This window comes from Anser cygnoides, chromosome 19, assembly GCF_040182565.1.
Source record: "Anser cygnoides isolate HZ-2024a breed goose chromosome 19, Taihu_goose_T2T_genome, whole genome shotgun sequence".
In the NCBI taxonomy this organism is placed as follows: domain Eukaryota; kingdom Metazoa; phylum Chordata; class Aves; order Anseriformes; family Anatidae; genus Anser; species Anser cygnoides.
This window is the reverse complement of record NC_089891.1, coordinates 5,591,138-5,604,330: the sequence shown is the minus strand read 5'-3', so window position 1 is coordinate 5,604,330 and position 13,193 is coordinate 5,591,138. Positions and strand designations below refer to the sequence as shown.

Below are 13,193 nucleotides of genomic sequence, written 5' to 3'. Positions count from 1 at the left end.
TATCCACATTTCCTTTTGTGACTCTGGCTGAGTTCAAGGCACGAAGGTGCCATAAACATTCCTTTAGGCTGCCATGTGTTTGCAGTACCAAGAACAAAGTGTACGAGCTTTCAGCTGTAGCCATGTAACAGAGATGAAGGTGTGGAGGTAATATCACCATCAAATCCCCTTACAGCATCAGGGGCAAGGGTAGAACCCTGCTGGGTGCGGGAAACTCTGCTCTGTGTAGTGCTATGGCAGCACAGGGGCAAGACAAATAGCGTAAGGTGTTTTTCAGCTGAGACTGCCTGTGAAAGAAACACCCTGTAGCTCTACTTGTATGCTACAGTTCTTGCATGAAGAGCTCCTGCTGTCTCCAGAAAGGAGGGATTTCTGTTAGCGTATTAGTCAGTGGTACACAGCCTTCTCTGTGGAAATATGATGGTCTCAGCTGTCTCTGTTTCCTCCCACATTAACCAGTTTAGATGTGACCCGTTGTGCTCTTCTCTCTCCCCCTCCACCCTTGCCTCCGGCCCTCTACTGAAAATTGTTGCCACCTCCCCTCCTTTCTCTAACTCCCCCCTGGTTTATCTTTTGATTTTGGCTGGGCAGGGGGTGAATTACTCTCTGCTTTTTGGCACAGGGAAGAGTTGAAGGAGTACATACCAAAGCCTCTGCAGTCCCAAATCAACCCCCAGAGTCTACAGAACCATCTTGGGATGCTGTTGAGAAACAGGCAGCAACTCCAACCACTGGATGCAAAAATCCAGTTCATAGGTGAGGAGACATCCAGATCTACTTGGGTAGTAATCTGTTCTGATTGTGATGGAAGCTGCCTCTGAACGCATTGTTGGGACAGTTGATGAGGTTGGCAAGGATCTTTGGGGCTTGGAATGACCCATGACTCCCTGAGAGCCTTTCTCTGCAGGCTGGCATATGCTCCCAAGCATGGTCATCATGGTAGAAGTCCCACCTCTTGGTAAAAGTCTGCAGAAAACTTTCAGAGCCCTGTATGGGTTGTGCTTTAATTGATGTTCTGTCTGCACATCTGTTTTCTGTTCTGAAAAGAATGGCACATCCGTCCAGGCTGCTGACAGTTAAACACTAGGAGTGTAGGGGTGGTGGGAGAAGTCAATTGCACTAAAAAGTGCACCTGCCTCTTTTGACCACCTTAGGCAGGTGCAGTAGATTGCTGGCTGGAAGCTGCTGCCTGAATGCCACCTTTTTGCTTTCTTACAGAGCACGCGATGAAATTGCCCTTCTTTGGCTACAACTTCTACTTTGTAGAGAGAGTGAGCGACAGCACAATCCCTGTGCCCTGCTATTTTGGTGTGAATAATGAACAGATCGTTGTGGTGGATAACATCACTCAGGTATGCCAGATAATTCTTCCTCAGTGTCCAAAGCCCTGATGTCTTTCAGGTGTTAGCTCTGACTTTTAGGACTTGTGCAGGAAGAGGCTGTATTTATGCGCATCGCAGCCATTCACTCTAACAGCAGCCCTAGCCCAAAGCCAGTGACAAGAGCAGTAGGGCAGTTAGTAATGGCGTGAGCTCTTTTGCGAGTCCAGCAGTGATTGTGCAAACAAGCATGGTGCACAGTAAAACTAAGTGTAGAAAACACATTCCTATTTGGCCTAGTCTTGTAGGAGTTCCAGGGATGCACTGGCAGTGGAGCCTAGCAATTACTGCAGCCCTTCCATTTACTCTGCCCTGTGCCCTAGTCTTTGCCTCAGCTTTCAAGAAATTCTTGAGATGATCCCTCCTTGGCCAGAATCCGATCATTTTGCTCTTAAAGGACTGCACGAGATAATGCTCTGTGGCTTTTTTCCTTACGCAGGCAGTCTCCCACGTCATCCCACTGAAAGAGCTGCAGAAGATGCGAACCCTGCGGCCTACCTCTGATGGTGGGCTTCCCGGCATAGAACTGAACTACGGCTCAGCTGCCAGTCCCAAGTCTCTGTGGCTTGAACTGTCACAGGTGAGATGATCAGCCCTGACACACAGCTTCCTCCGGGCAATTCAGAAATTGCCCTCTACTCCCCAGCTGAGCCTCTGCTAAGAGCCTGCTGTTCGCTTCTGTCCCGGGCTGGATGGGGACACTGCATTTACCACTTCCCAAAGTGCAGTTTGAAATCCCAGTGCCTGCTCGGTATTTAATTATGGGACGTAATTTATGGGAAGATGCTTAATTATGGCAATATTCAATTATGAGAAGCAGCCATTTCTGGGGTAGACAATGACTGGTACTGATTTGTTTTGACAGGCTAAAGAAATGTATCACACGGTTGTTGTCATCCTGGATAAAACAGATTTTCATCCCTAAAGCCTAAGGAGACGAATGACCAAGCAAAACAGCACCAGTTTCCTTTGAGCTCGTTCAGTGCTCCCTGCCTGTCCCCTGGAGAGGTCTGTCCCAGAAACGTCCGTGATCTCAGACAGCTGCTTTCTAAGACTGCCACCACAGTGATGGTGTGCTTGTTGATGGACTGGGCTGTAATCTCACCCCTTGTGACCTGCTGTTCAGTCGCCAGGTCCTCTTCCTTGAAGCGACGCTTGCACTGGTTGAACAACCCACAAGACCCCCTTTCCGCTCCATTGCTTCTTCATAGCCTGAGCCAGCACAGAGCAGCTGAACAGATGCAAGCAACTGCCTGCAAGCTATGCACTGTGGGACTGTTTTTTCTTTTTTTAAATTAAGGCCATGAGCAAAGACTGATGCTTGCTAGAGATTTGTGTATCAGAAAGCAAAGCCAGGGTTATGAAATGACAGCACTGGCTGCTGCCATTTTCCATAGACCAGCTTCTTCTCTCTATCGATACGCAAGACGCCCTGTAGCAGGGTTTGTGAAGCAGGAGCTTGTAGACAGCATCTTAATTGCAAAGCAGATCAGTGTTAATATACAATTGCTACATCCGCTAGGGCACAGATTGAGCTGCAATGGTAAGAATGTTTATTGTTAGTTAATTTCTTACTGACGTACGCATATACTTATTTTTCCTTCTGCTATAAAGAAGTCGATCATGTCCATGAAGCTGTCATACTTGCATCGTGGTTCCATGTCCATGGAGAAAATGTATTTGAGGGGAACGGGTATTGCAGTATAGGAGAGTGTCTTGAATTGTATAAAAACACTTAATTTATTTTTATTGCTACAGCTATCCTACTGAACTAAAAGGTTTATTCCAGGAGACTGTAATAAAATAATTGCATAATAGCTATTTTGAAGCTATGAGATGACACACACTGCTTTACATCTAACCTGGGATGAGTGACCTGCAGCTAACTGGAAAAGCTGGAGGAAAAGGTGGTCGCTCTTGGCTGGAAAAGGGATCCAGAGCTGCTTAATGCAAGCCATGATGCACGGCTTCTTGCTGGTGAGCTGATGCCAGCAGTAGGCACAGTAGCTTCCCTGTCAGGAACTTGCCTGCAAGTGTTGATTGCTGTGGCCAGGGAGGTCCTTGCTGATGTGTGTACTGCACCTTCTCCCTTCACCCGTACTATCGCAAGGCTAGGGGAAGTGCCACAGCAATGTGAAAGAAAGGAATAGAGACCATCTCTGAAGACTAACTCATCCTTACTTCCTTTCTCTTTCTGAGCTTTTGCTGCCTTATGTAGAAATGCAACTCATCTGAAGAACTGCTCTGCATGGTGATTCAGCACCATGCTACAAACCCCCCCATGCCCTTTTGGACGTCCTCTGATTTTACGATTTGCACAAAATTTCTGAAAAGTTCACCCAGGCAGCAGCTGAACTCTACAAGCACCGAACGCTGGAGATAGTAACCTTACATAGGGGTTCCTGTAGATAGCTGATGTAACAAAAATTGTAATGGGAAGGTGAACCAGAAACCAGCAGGCAGCAGCTGAAAAAATAATAGTTCTTTGTATAAAAGGCTTCTTGTAAAGCCCTGTTTCGTCCTCCCCTTGAGCAGAGAAAGCTGAAGATAAAAGTGACTTTTGAGATAAACATTTCCAGGTTCTTTTCCTCCTGGTGCTTAGCTAGAAATATCCTGCAGCTATTGGGGTTGGAGGTGTCTGCTGCTACAAACGTCCCACCCCTCCCATCCCAGGCTTGCCTGCTCGGATAAAAAGAGCAAGCTTTCATGTCTAAGTTTACAGTGATGGAGTCTTAATATATCTAAGACCGGTCTACATGATAGGTAAGAAAAAAAACTTCCAGGAAGAGTCCACAGCTGCAATAACACTGTTTTATTGTCAGTTCTGCACATACCCTTCAGCACATAAAAATAATCATCTGGTGAGTACAGTAATTCAGAAGCCTGGTTCATGGCTTCTCAGGCTGCAGATTCCTCTAGCAGCAATACTGCCTGAGGCCACCAGCCTCTGTAAGCATGGAAAAAAGACAGAACCCAACTAAAACCCAAGAGAAAGGACTTGTGCCAGGGAATCAGGTTATTTCAAGCCCACTGATACCCTACAGTTCAGGTCCTTATATAAATATAGCAGCAGAGGCACCACAGTGTCAACTTCAGGGCCACAGCAGTACATTAACCAGTAGTAACAGCAGCATTGCCCTCTGTACTGCAGGCTGTGGGCGAGGCACAGGGAGCAGATATGGCTTTAGGGGTTACAAGCAATGCTGGAAAAGTGTTGGCAACCTTGGTGCCACTACTAGAGAGGTTAATACCAAGACAGCATCACCACTTAAGTTAAAGGGCAGGCAGAACCAGACACAGTTTAAAAAAAAAAAAAAAAGAAGAAGTTGGGATTAAAACAAAAAGAATCTGAGTTTCTCTACCTTCAGAAAGTAGGCAATGCCTGCAGAGTAAAAACAAAACACTCCCCTGCTGCCCGCCAAGGAAAAACATTCCATCCAGGTACTTAAACATCAAGTTCAGCATTAGCAGCCCTGAGCAAAAGCATGTGAACTTGTTTGTAGCATAAGGCTTCTATTGGTAACACAAATAAGAACTAAGGGATGGGGGAGCAGGAGGAATAGCCATCTAGGAAGCAAGAGGGTGCCATCCCAAAGCAGAGCCCCAGATAGATGCCTTCCCAGACCGCTGCAGGGAAGAAGTTGGAGGCACTGCAAAACATCTGAGACAGCAGCCCCTAACCTACACAGCAGACGGAGACTTCGTACCTCTTGGCACAAGGTACTGGAGGACCTCGGTGCTCTGGTTGGTGGAGAAATTCTCCGTAGGTTCACAGAAACTGGTTTTGTGGAAATGTGTGTCACTAAGGTGGCACTGCAGGCAGAAGAGAGCAAAAATGCAGCAGGGAAAGGAAGTTCACTTCTGCAGTTTCATAAACCCCTCCGTGGCTAAGTTCTTCAAGATCCCCTGGTCCCACTACTGGAAGAAGGAAGCGACAAACAAGATGCAAGGATCATCTCTCCGAGCTCTGCAGCTCCTGCCAGTCTGTCTCGCTCTCACATCTGACTCGTGTTTTGAAAAACTCCTTAATGAGTCTCTGTGCTTCTTCCTTCACTGCAAGAGAAGCAGCATCACCTTTGAGATGATACTTAAGACATCTGCCCCCTCTAGAGCCATCAATTCATTTAGCATCACAAGAAACCAAGATTCTTGGTGCTCTCTACAGCTGCCAACTCACCAGTCTTGCGGGCAGGGTTCTGATCTTCAGTCAGTAAGTGAGACAGGTGCCGAGCAAAGCCCTTAAACAGATCCTGCAGAGAGAGGGAGGATAAAGAGCAGAAAGCAGACATCAATAATTCACCAGGCTTAATTCTGCATTTGTCTTGCCCTTAGTACAGGCTGGCTGTAGCACAAACCATTCACGGAATTATACCACAGGAGTGCTACAAGCCTGCAAATGCACTGACCCCGTAGTGCTGGAGGAGCACGCTCGTGCACGTGCTGCCCTGCAGAATACACCAGGTAAACCAGACCAAAACCGAACCTGCTCTGTTACCACTCCACAGGTAGGAGTTCCTAAAAACTTACCAGCGTTTAGTACGAAAACAAGAACAATCACAAGTGTGGAACCAACAAGATACTGCTCTCAATCACACGCAAACCCTTGCTTGCAAGAGGGGAGTAGCTGCACCTGGTCACTAAACCGGCACATACCAAGATGTGACCTGGAAATTAAATGTGGTATCCATACCATCGTTCCCTTCTTAGGGCCCCAGATCACTGGGGAGATGCAGTCTCCTTCTGCTTGAGAGGGTCTTGAGCTGTGCCTACCTTGGAAGCAAATTTGCCGCCCTTGTAGAACGGGGTCAAATATTTTACAACGATGTCTGCTGTCTCTTTGAGGGACACGCCTTTGGTCGCTGGCTGTATGGTCTTGCTGGCTCCTTCTTTATCACACTGTGATAAGTTTGGATCAAAAGTCACCTTCTTCTTTGTCGGACCAACACTTTTGCTTTCTGGCTGGGACAGAATAGAAGATTTTGCTGCTGTCCGTAGCCGCTTTGTTGCAGGACTTTCCATATCCTGGAGATGGGACAGAAGAAAACCTAAATCACTAATTCCTGCAGCGGCATTACACTTTCAAGCAGCCACTGCCTTTTAAGAACATGAATCTTTGTAGCATCCTGCAGGCTCTTCCTATAGTGCATACCATGCAGGAACCTATGGAATTTCTTGGGGACATGAAGCTCTGCAGACACAATACATTTTCCCACATAAAAGGGGCTTTGAAAAAAACCCTATCAGACTACCGCCTATTTCCCTATACTCTCATTAGGGCAGCTAATTGCTAGACCCGGTTTTATACAGGAGAGGCTCACAGGAAAAGGTTTCCCAGGATGTTTGCTGAGCGCACACCCCTCAGGAAGAACTGACCACCTCAGAAGCGCCACGCTCCTGCTCAACTCAGAAGAGCAAGGAGAAAACTGCACTGTTCAGCAGAGACAGCTGCTAGGCAGGCCTGGATGCCAAGAGCAGAACCAGAGACTGAATGGCAAGGAAGGCTGCGCACGTGATTCCCTTTTTAGTGGTCCCATGGGTCACTGACCTGTGGCTGTTCCCTTGAATGGAGAAGGCATCTCGCTATTAATAGTTACAGATCTAAAGGGGGTGGAGAGAATCATTCCAGGCAAGTTATCAGGAAAAGGTATGGTCAAGCGTCGCAGACAAGAAACAGCAGAGTGCAGTGGAAGCTGTCCACTGCAGTCTGAGTTGCTGGCACTGGCCCTGTGGGTGGCAGGGACACATCAGGAGGGAACTCATCTACAGTTCTCCTCTCCACTGCAATTGCAGCTGGGCCCTCCCCAGCTAAATAATGCTATCAGGTGAAGTTCAGACCAGGAGCATCACTTCCACGGAGCAACTTGGAACAAGGAGAGCAGACGTAGAGGAAATCGGCATCCACTAAAGTCTTACCTCATCCCATCCCGGTCGCTTCCCACTCTGACCTTCCCCAACGACAGTTAATTCAGTTTCTGTGACATTTTCAGGAACACTAGAGGAAAGAGTGGAGAGAAGGGCAATTTAATTCACTCTAGTTAGTCACCGTCAGCAGCCATGAGACTCTCCACGGTAAAGCAGGAATTTCCCTCACCAGCCTAGAGATTTGACACGGATTCCCAGTTTCCAGGACAAGCCTGATGGGGCCCTGCAGCTACTTAACAGGGTAACAAAGGGAGGAGAGAGGTGGAGATATTACCTGGATTTTACATCAGGTTCTTCCTGAAGGAGATCAGATTCAGCAGCCTGCTGGGTCTTAAAATCCTCCTCCTTCTCGGTCAGTGTTCCTTCCTCCTCCTTCTCAGCCAATGTTCCTTCTGTCTCCCCCAGCTCTTCATTCTCTGCCTGGGACTGTGCAGTCACATCCTCTCCAGACTCATCTTCGTTTCCCTGAGGTATTGGTTTCTCTTGACATACGCTTTGAGAAGAAACCTGAGGTAGTGTGCTTGCAGAACAGCTGACTTCCTCTGCTGTGCTGCAACTTTTGGCTTTAGACCCACCTTTGGAGAAGGAGAAGAACTTGGAAATATCCTGTGACTCTTTTTTGGCTGCTTCTGCCAGCATCTGCTGCTTTTTGCTAACTTTGGCTTTCTTAGCAGGGCTATCACAAAGGGCAGTTTTTGTGTCTGGACTGGGTTGCTGTTCCTTCTTTTCAGGAAGGAGTAGTTCTACCTCAGAACTCTCACACTTTGCTTTTTCTTTTTTTGCTTTTTCTTTCTTCTGGAGCACACGGTTTCTCTTGTCTAGTTCCAGATTACAGTTGCTGCCGTCTTGCTCATTTGGACAATCTTCTTTTTTGACAAGCTTTGTATTGCTTTCCTCCTGGATTGTCAGCAGTTCTGAAGCTGTCTGGAATAAGCTGGAACTCTTTGGAAACCCAGCTCCCACGCGCTTGGGTTTGAACTAGGGAGAAAAGAAGGAGAAGAAAAAATTTAGGGTATGAGAGCAGCAAGGAGGCCCTGTATGCAGAACTCTAAAAGGAGCCAAGTTTATGTGCACAATACGCTACTGTTCGTACAGCTGTAAGCTGGGGAGGGCTCTAAAATTGACTCATCATCATGACCATCAACTGAGACATCATGCAAATAGAGTAGTCTAACGTCATAGCCCCACAGTAAGGAAACAGATAGCATCTTTGGTTAGAGTGAGAGAAGAAAAACAAAAAGAACTTTAAAAACAGTCGTAAAAAAGTAGGTAGGCAAGCCATATCATTCCCTCATTGTCCATCCCATCTGCACTCACCGAGTAAACCTGGGATGCAGGGAGGAAGTCCTCCTCTGCTGGAGACTCAGATTTTGTTTCCAAGCTTCTGTTACCACCAGTTCCTGACCCAAAGACTGAGAACAACTCTCCTCCTTTTGAGGCTTTGTTGATCTCTGCTACCTGAAAAGAGAACAGAAGCAAACTCCTGGTGACTAAAAATCTTTATGTATTCCTGCCTCTGTACACACTCAAAGTCATAGCTGGCAAAACAAATATGGAGATACACCTGTCTCAAGAACAGGAACATCTTCAAGGAGATGCATGGCAACCAGCTAACCTAAGCCTAGGCTGCTCTATTGTCAGCAACAATCTGAAGAACTTCCCATTCCCTCTGTTGCTAGACCTAGAGGGTATCTGGATAAGCTTGCACTGATAATGCAGGTTTCCAAAGTCTGTAAGCTCATAGAATACAGCCAATGACGATGTGAAACCAACACAATTCTGGTTCCTCCTGGAAACAAAGCCAAGAAGAAAGATTTGGAAGACATCCAAGGCAAAGTGGATTTTCTCCTTCGTCTATCCCACACAAACTCTATTTCCCTTTGAGCTGAGGCCACACCATGTTAAGAGGCAAGGGCAAGCAACAGCAGATGTTGGGCCCTACCTTCTTTAGCACAGATGCCTTGTATGAGTTAGCCATTTTACTGGTTCTGAAAGCTTCATACTCCAGCTCCACAGCACAGGCATGAGGGTCTGACCTGTAACACAGGCTGGGGTGATTTCTGGCAAGACACACTTCTATATCTGCAAAGGGAACACTAATGCTTAAGCATGTCCCAGAAAGTACAAAATTCTCTACCTCTGATGCAAGAGTAAGTGATAACTCCCAATTAAGGATGTAGTGGTGACTTGCTGGGGAATGGAAAATGTGGCAAGAACAGGTTTAAATGGAAGTCCTCTTGTTCAGTTGCTCAGTTTGGAAGTACACTATCCCCATCTTGTGGGGCAGTGGGGAATTGCAACTCCTAGGATCGAGCTGATTTAGCAGAATCGGACACAGGAATCCTCATGTCTGATCATGAACATGACTACAAGAAGGATGCTGTTAAGTGAAGCTACATCCTTGGACCAAATTAAAATGCGTTCCCTGAAAGTGGTACTGTTGCTTGGGGAAGAGTAGGCCTGTGTTAAGGGACTCAATACACTACCCCTTGTCTCTCATCTCATACCCTTTTCCTTCTGCTGGAACCTTTTGGTTGGCTCTCAAAGCTTCTTCCAGTATCTTCAAGCAGTGTTCCCGTCCCTAGGAAACATGGGATACTCAGACATGTCCTACAGAAATCACAGTGCCCCTTGGACTTCTAACCCTGAAGGAGTAAGAACAGGACAGGCAGAAGCTTTGTTCTTCGCGAGTCAACGAGTCAACGTTAAACAGCCTCTCTTACCTTCACTGTGAGCTTAGAGATTCTTCTGCTGGAGGCGTCTTTCAAGGGGCAGTCTGCACCTGTCACAGAAGAAACATTTGGAAAAAGGCATCGTAGCATCATAGCATTGAACATCTCAGCTCTCTCTGGGGTGGTGCCAGCCCAGTATTGCCTGTTATGCTCTTCCCTGCAGTCACCCCAAGAACCACTACAGGCACCCCTTTCATCTGCAATAGCTACAAATTCCAAGAGTAGCAGAAGGAAAATGAGATTTCTTTCTCTGGATGAGAAGGTCTGTTTTGCTAGTTTAAGATTAACAGCTCTCCAAAACCCCTCCAACCCAAGAAGACCTTTTTCAAGGCATCCCAGCTCTTAGGAAAAACAATTCTGCCCTCCCCCACCCCCAGCACCAACCAAAAATAAAGAGGCTGAATGGAGTAACATGAACCATCAGGTATTCATTTACAACAGTGTAAGACCTGTGTTGCTAGACAGGGCTCCATGTAGCACAGATACAAATGGCAAAGTTTTTCAACAGTTTCCATTCCAATTGAATACTGCTGCATAAACACTGCAGAAATAGCCTAAAAAGTCAGGTTATACAACGTTCCTTCTCTCTTACTTGTTTGGAAAAGTTGTTCAGAAAGATGCATTCCATATCTTCACCCCAACCAAATCTAAACTCAGATTCATCTCCTCCAGCCAAGCTTTCACAGCCAAAAGCCCAACCCCTGTGCCTAGGGATTGATACCCCCAGTGTTGATGCTACATAAATTACATGCAGCTGCAAAATACAAGACTTCCCTCTCCCAAAGATAACCCACTATAAATCAAAGAAGAGATTTACTTGGAGGAATAAAATCATCTTTTTCTGGTTCTTGGCCCTAGGGAAAAAAAAAAAAAATCAAGCATTTCCATTCCTGTAACATACATGCAGGTCTAGAAACACAAAAGATATATTTTTATATTTTTATCCCCTTGCTCTGAAGTTACAAAGGTACTGAAAAGGCAGGAAAATGGTGAAAAGGAGAGAGAGGATGAGAATCAAAGCTAAAAGTTCAACTTTGCTATAGGAATATCCAAGAGAAACTGAACGCGAAAATTTGTTTCTAGTAATATCAGAGTTGATAAAGACAACAGGATCCCCTTGATGAGCATTGCAGAGGTAAGCTGGATTCCTTCACATTATGAGACTGATCCAGAATATGGAGAATGTGACAAAAGCATAAGTACTCAGTAAAAGCCAGAACAAGCTACAGCAAGATGCAATAATCTACTTTCACTAGTGCCAGGAAAGCCTTTATATCTATGAGACAAGCTCACAGCATAAAGGTAACAGCAAACAATCTGTGAATCTCTTACAAAGGTACACAAACTCACTTTGCGCAGACTCATCTGCTTTTTGTAGAAGTTGTTCCACTCTCGTTTCCGACTCTCTTCACTGGCTTCATCCCCATTCCCGCTGCTTTCCTCATCATACCTGGATAAGGTAGGAGAACAAAAGGAAAAAACATTTCTGTAGAGGTAGCATTACCTGGGGCAAAGGCTTTGGGAAGCTTAGGTCATCCCAGGACTTAGAGAAGATGTATTTCAGAGCCTTTCTGAATGAGTCTAAGCTCTTAGTTTCACTACTACTCAATCTGGACAGTAGTGTCGATGGGATTTATTAATCTCATGGACTAGTAAGCAGTAGCATGGACTAGTAGCAGGTAACTAGTGCTCTGAGAATGTAGGACTTTATTTCAGAAGCCGTGACAGCTCCTTCCATGGGGTTGAGTAGTCACTGCTTTGGGTCATGCACCCTATCTGCCAGGCACTACTGCCCTTGGAGCTGAGATGGCAGAAAGGGCACAGCATCTGTTCCTCAGCAGTGTCTTCTCAGGTCCTGAGATCAAACACAAGCTTATGTCACAAGTACACCAGTTTCCTCTGACTCAACTGGAATTGCCCGAAGAACAAAGCTGCCAGTCTCAAGCTAAGGTAAAGCAGAGGGCTACGCCAGCCGACCACGCTGTGCATCCTGGCAGAGTTCCATGGGCAGTGCAAGTGGGGAAACTCGCGTCCTGGTGGCTGCAACACAGCCAAAGAACAAGGAAGAAGAGAAGTTGTCATCTCCACACTGCCAAGCATTTTATAGAATAAATCATATTTCTGACTGCACATCTTCCTTTTGCTATCAGCCTGATGGGGAAACACTAATATTGAGCAATCAGCAGAAGAATCTGATGCTGGCACACCATTATATGCTCTGTGATGACTAAGTTCTGACACTGGTCCCCCAGCCTGCTGGCCCAAAGACATCGGCACTAAGCCAGGAACAAGCTCTGGACCATACTTTGCTGTCAAGCTGGTCTCAGTTTAAACATTTTTGAACCTTGTGCCTGTGAACAGGGCTGTGCCCACTTAGTGCTTTCAAAAATTTCAGCCTGGTTTCTTGAACCAATTACCTTCTGCAGGGCAATTCTTAGGTCATTCAAAACAGCTTTTTGCTCTCTGGGACATGAATTTGATCAAGGCTGCCAAAGCGTGTGGAAAATGAAATTCCAGCTCCTGCTGCCAGGAAGTTACAGGAAAATACCACCACGCAGAAACATGTGCTGAAAATAGGAGTGGCTGGGCCTGCAGCTGTGAGATGCTCTCTTCTCTCTGATAGCTCCTATGAGCGGAGTTTGAGCTACCAAGTACGGACCTGCTAAAACCTCTGCAACCTCTCCTTCCTCCTTCATACAGCTCTGGGTCGTAGCTGTCCCAGGATGAACTTGAGGGCCCAATGCAGGTTTTGCTCCAGCTGTTGGTGCAGCGCTCCAGTGACTCCAGCTGCCTCTTCACTGCCCCTGGGTTCTTGCAGTAATCGCAGCACTTATTACAAGGTGGAGTGACATCGCCGAAGTACTTTGCTATGGCAGCATGACGACACCTAGGAGACAAAAGGAAAAATGATAGGACAATTATTTTCACTGGAGAACTCCAACCTTCCAAATGCAAGTTGTCTTGTGATAAAGACTTGGCTCCTTTTTTGCAGAGAATGCCTATTCCAGCAGGAAATACAGTGGTTAAGTCCTGGAGCAGAACTGGGGTTCTGTTCCTGGTATCTTGCTTACAGTCTCTGTGCCTTCATTTCCCTGAATGTAAAACAAACAGTGGCATCAATCTTCTGATAAATGCTTTCAGACCTTTGAGATCTGCAAAA

General features: G+C 46.3%; 2 protein-coding genes across 13 annotated transcripts in view; one reads left to right on the top strand and one right to left on the bottom strand.

The window, feature by feature from the left end:
- Positions 1 to 3,209, top strand: part of MYO15B (myosin XVB) — a 30,720-nt gene extending 27,511 nt beyond the window's left edge. For both annotated transcript variants that reach the window (XM_066979912.1, XM_066979913.1), the window contains 4 exons: positions 623 to 756; positions 1,219 to 1,352; positions 1,819 to 1,959; positions 2,245 to 3,209. In XM_066979912.1, the coding sequence (XP_066836013.1) occupies positions 623 to 756; positions 1,219 to 1,352; positions 1,819 to 1,959; positions 2,245 to 2,304 (469 nt within the window). In that variant the 3' untranslated portion in view covers positions 2,305 to 3,209. The remainder of the gene's footprint in view (positions 1 to 622; positions 757 to 1,218; positions 1,353 to 1,818; positions 1,960 to 2,244) is intronic.
- A 967-nt stretch (positions 3,210 to 4,176) lies between these two features.
- The window catches only part of RECQL5 (RecQ like helicase 5), a 39,309-nt gene continuing 30,292 nt past the window's right edge, over positions 4,177 to 13,193 (bottom strand). For 4 of the 11 annotated variants that reach the window (XM_048064191.2, XM_066979922.1, XM_066979923.1 and 1 more), the window contains 12 exons: positions 12,693 to 12,920; positions 11,384 to 11,483; positions 10,851 to 10,887; positions 10,025 to 10,083; positions 9,809 to 9,882; positions 9,244 to 9,337; positions 8,619 to 8,759; positions 7,576 to 8,279; positions 7,293 to 7,371; positions 6,150 to 6,401; positions 5,557 to 5,629; positions 4,177 to 5,453 (listed from right to left, as the gene is read on the bottom strand). In XM_048064191.2, the coding sequence (XP_047920148.2) occupies positions 5,332 to 5,453; positions 5,557 to 5,629; positions 6,150 to 6,401; positions 7,293 to 7,371; positions 7,576 to 8,279; positions 8,619 to 8,759; positions 9,244 to 9,337; positions 9,809 to 9,882; positions 10,025 to 10,083; positions 10,851 to 10,887; positions 11,384 to 11,483; positions 12,693 to 12,920 (1,963 nt within the window). In that variant the 3' untranslated portion in view covers positions 4,177 to 5,331. Of the gene's footprint in view, positions 5,454 to 5,556; positions 5,630 to 6,149; positions 6,425 to 7,292; positions 7,372 to 7,575; positions 8,280 to 8,618; positions 8,760 to 8,868; positions 9,091 to 9,243; positions 9,384 to 9,808; positions 9,883 to 10,024; positions 10,084 to 10,850; positions 10,888 to 11,383; positions 11,484 to 12,692; positions 12,921 to 13,193 lie in introns of those variants that run through there. The other 7 variants (XM_013179025.3, XM_013179026.3, XR_001206270.3 and 4 more) reach the window with 7 other exon arrangements.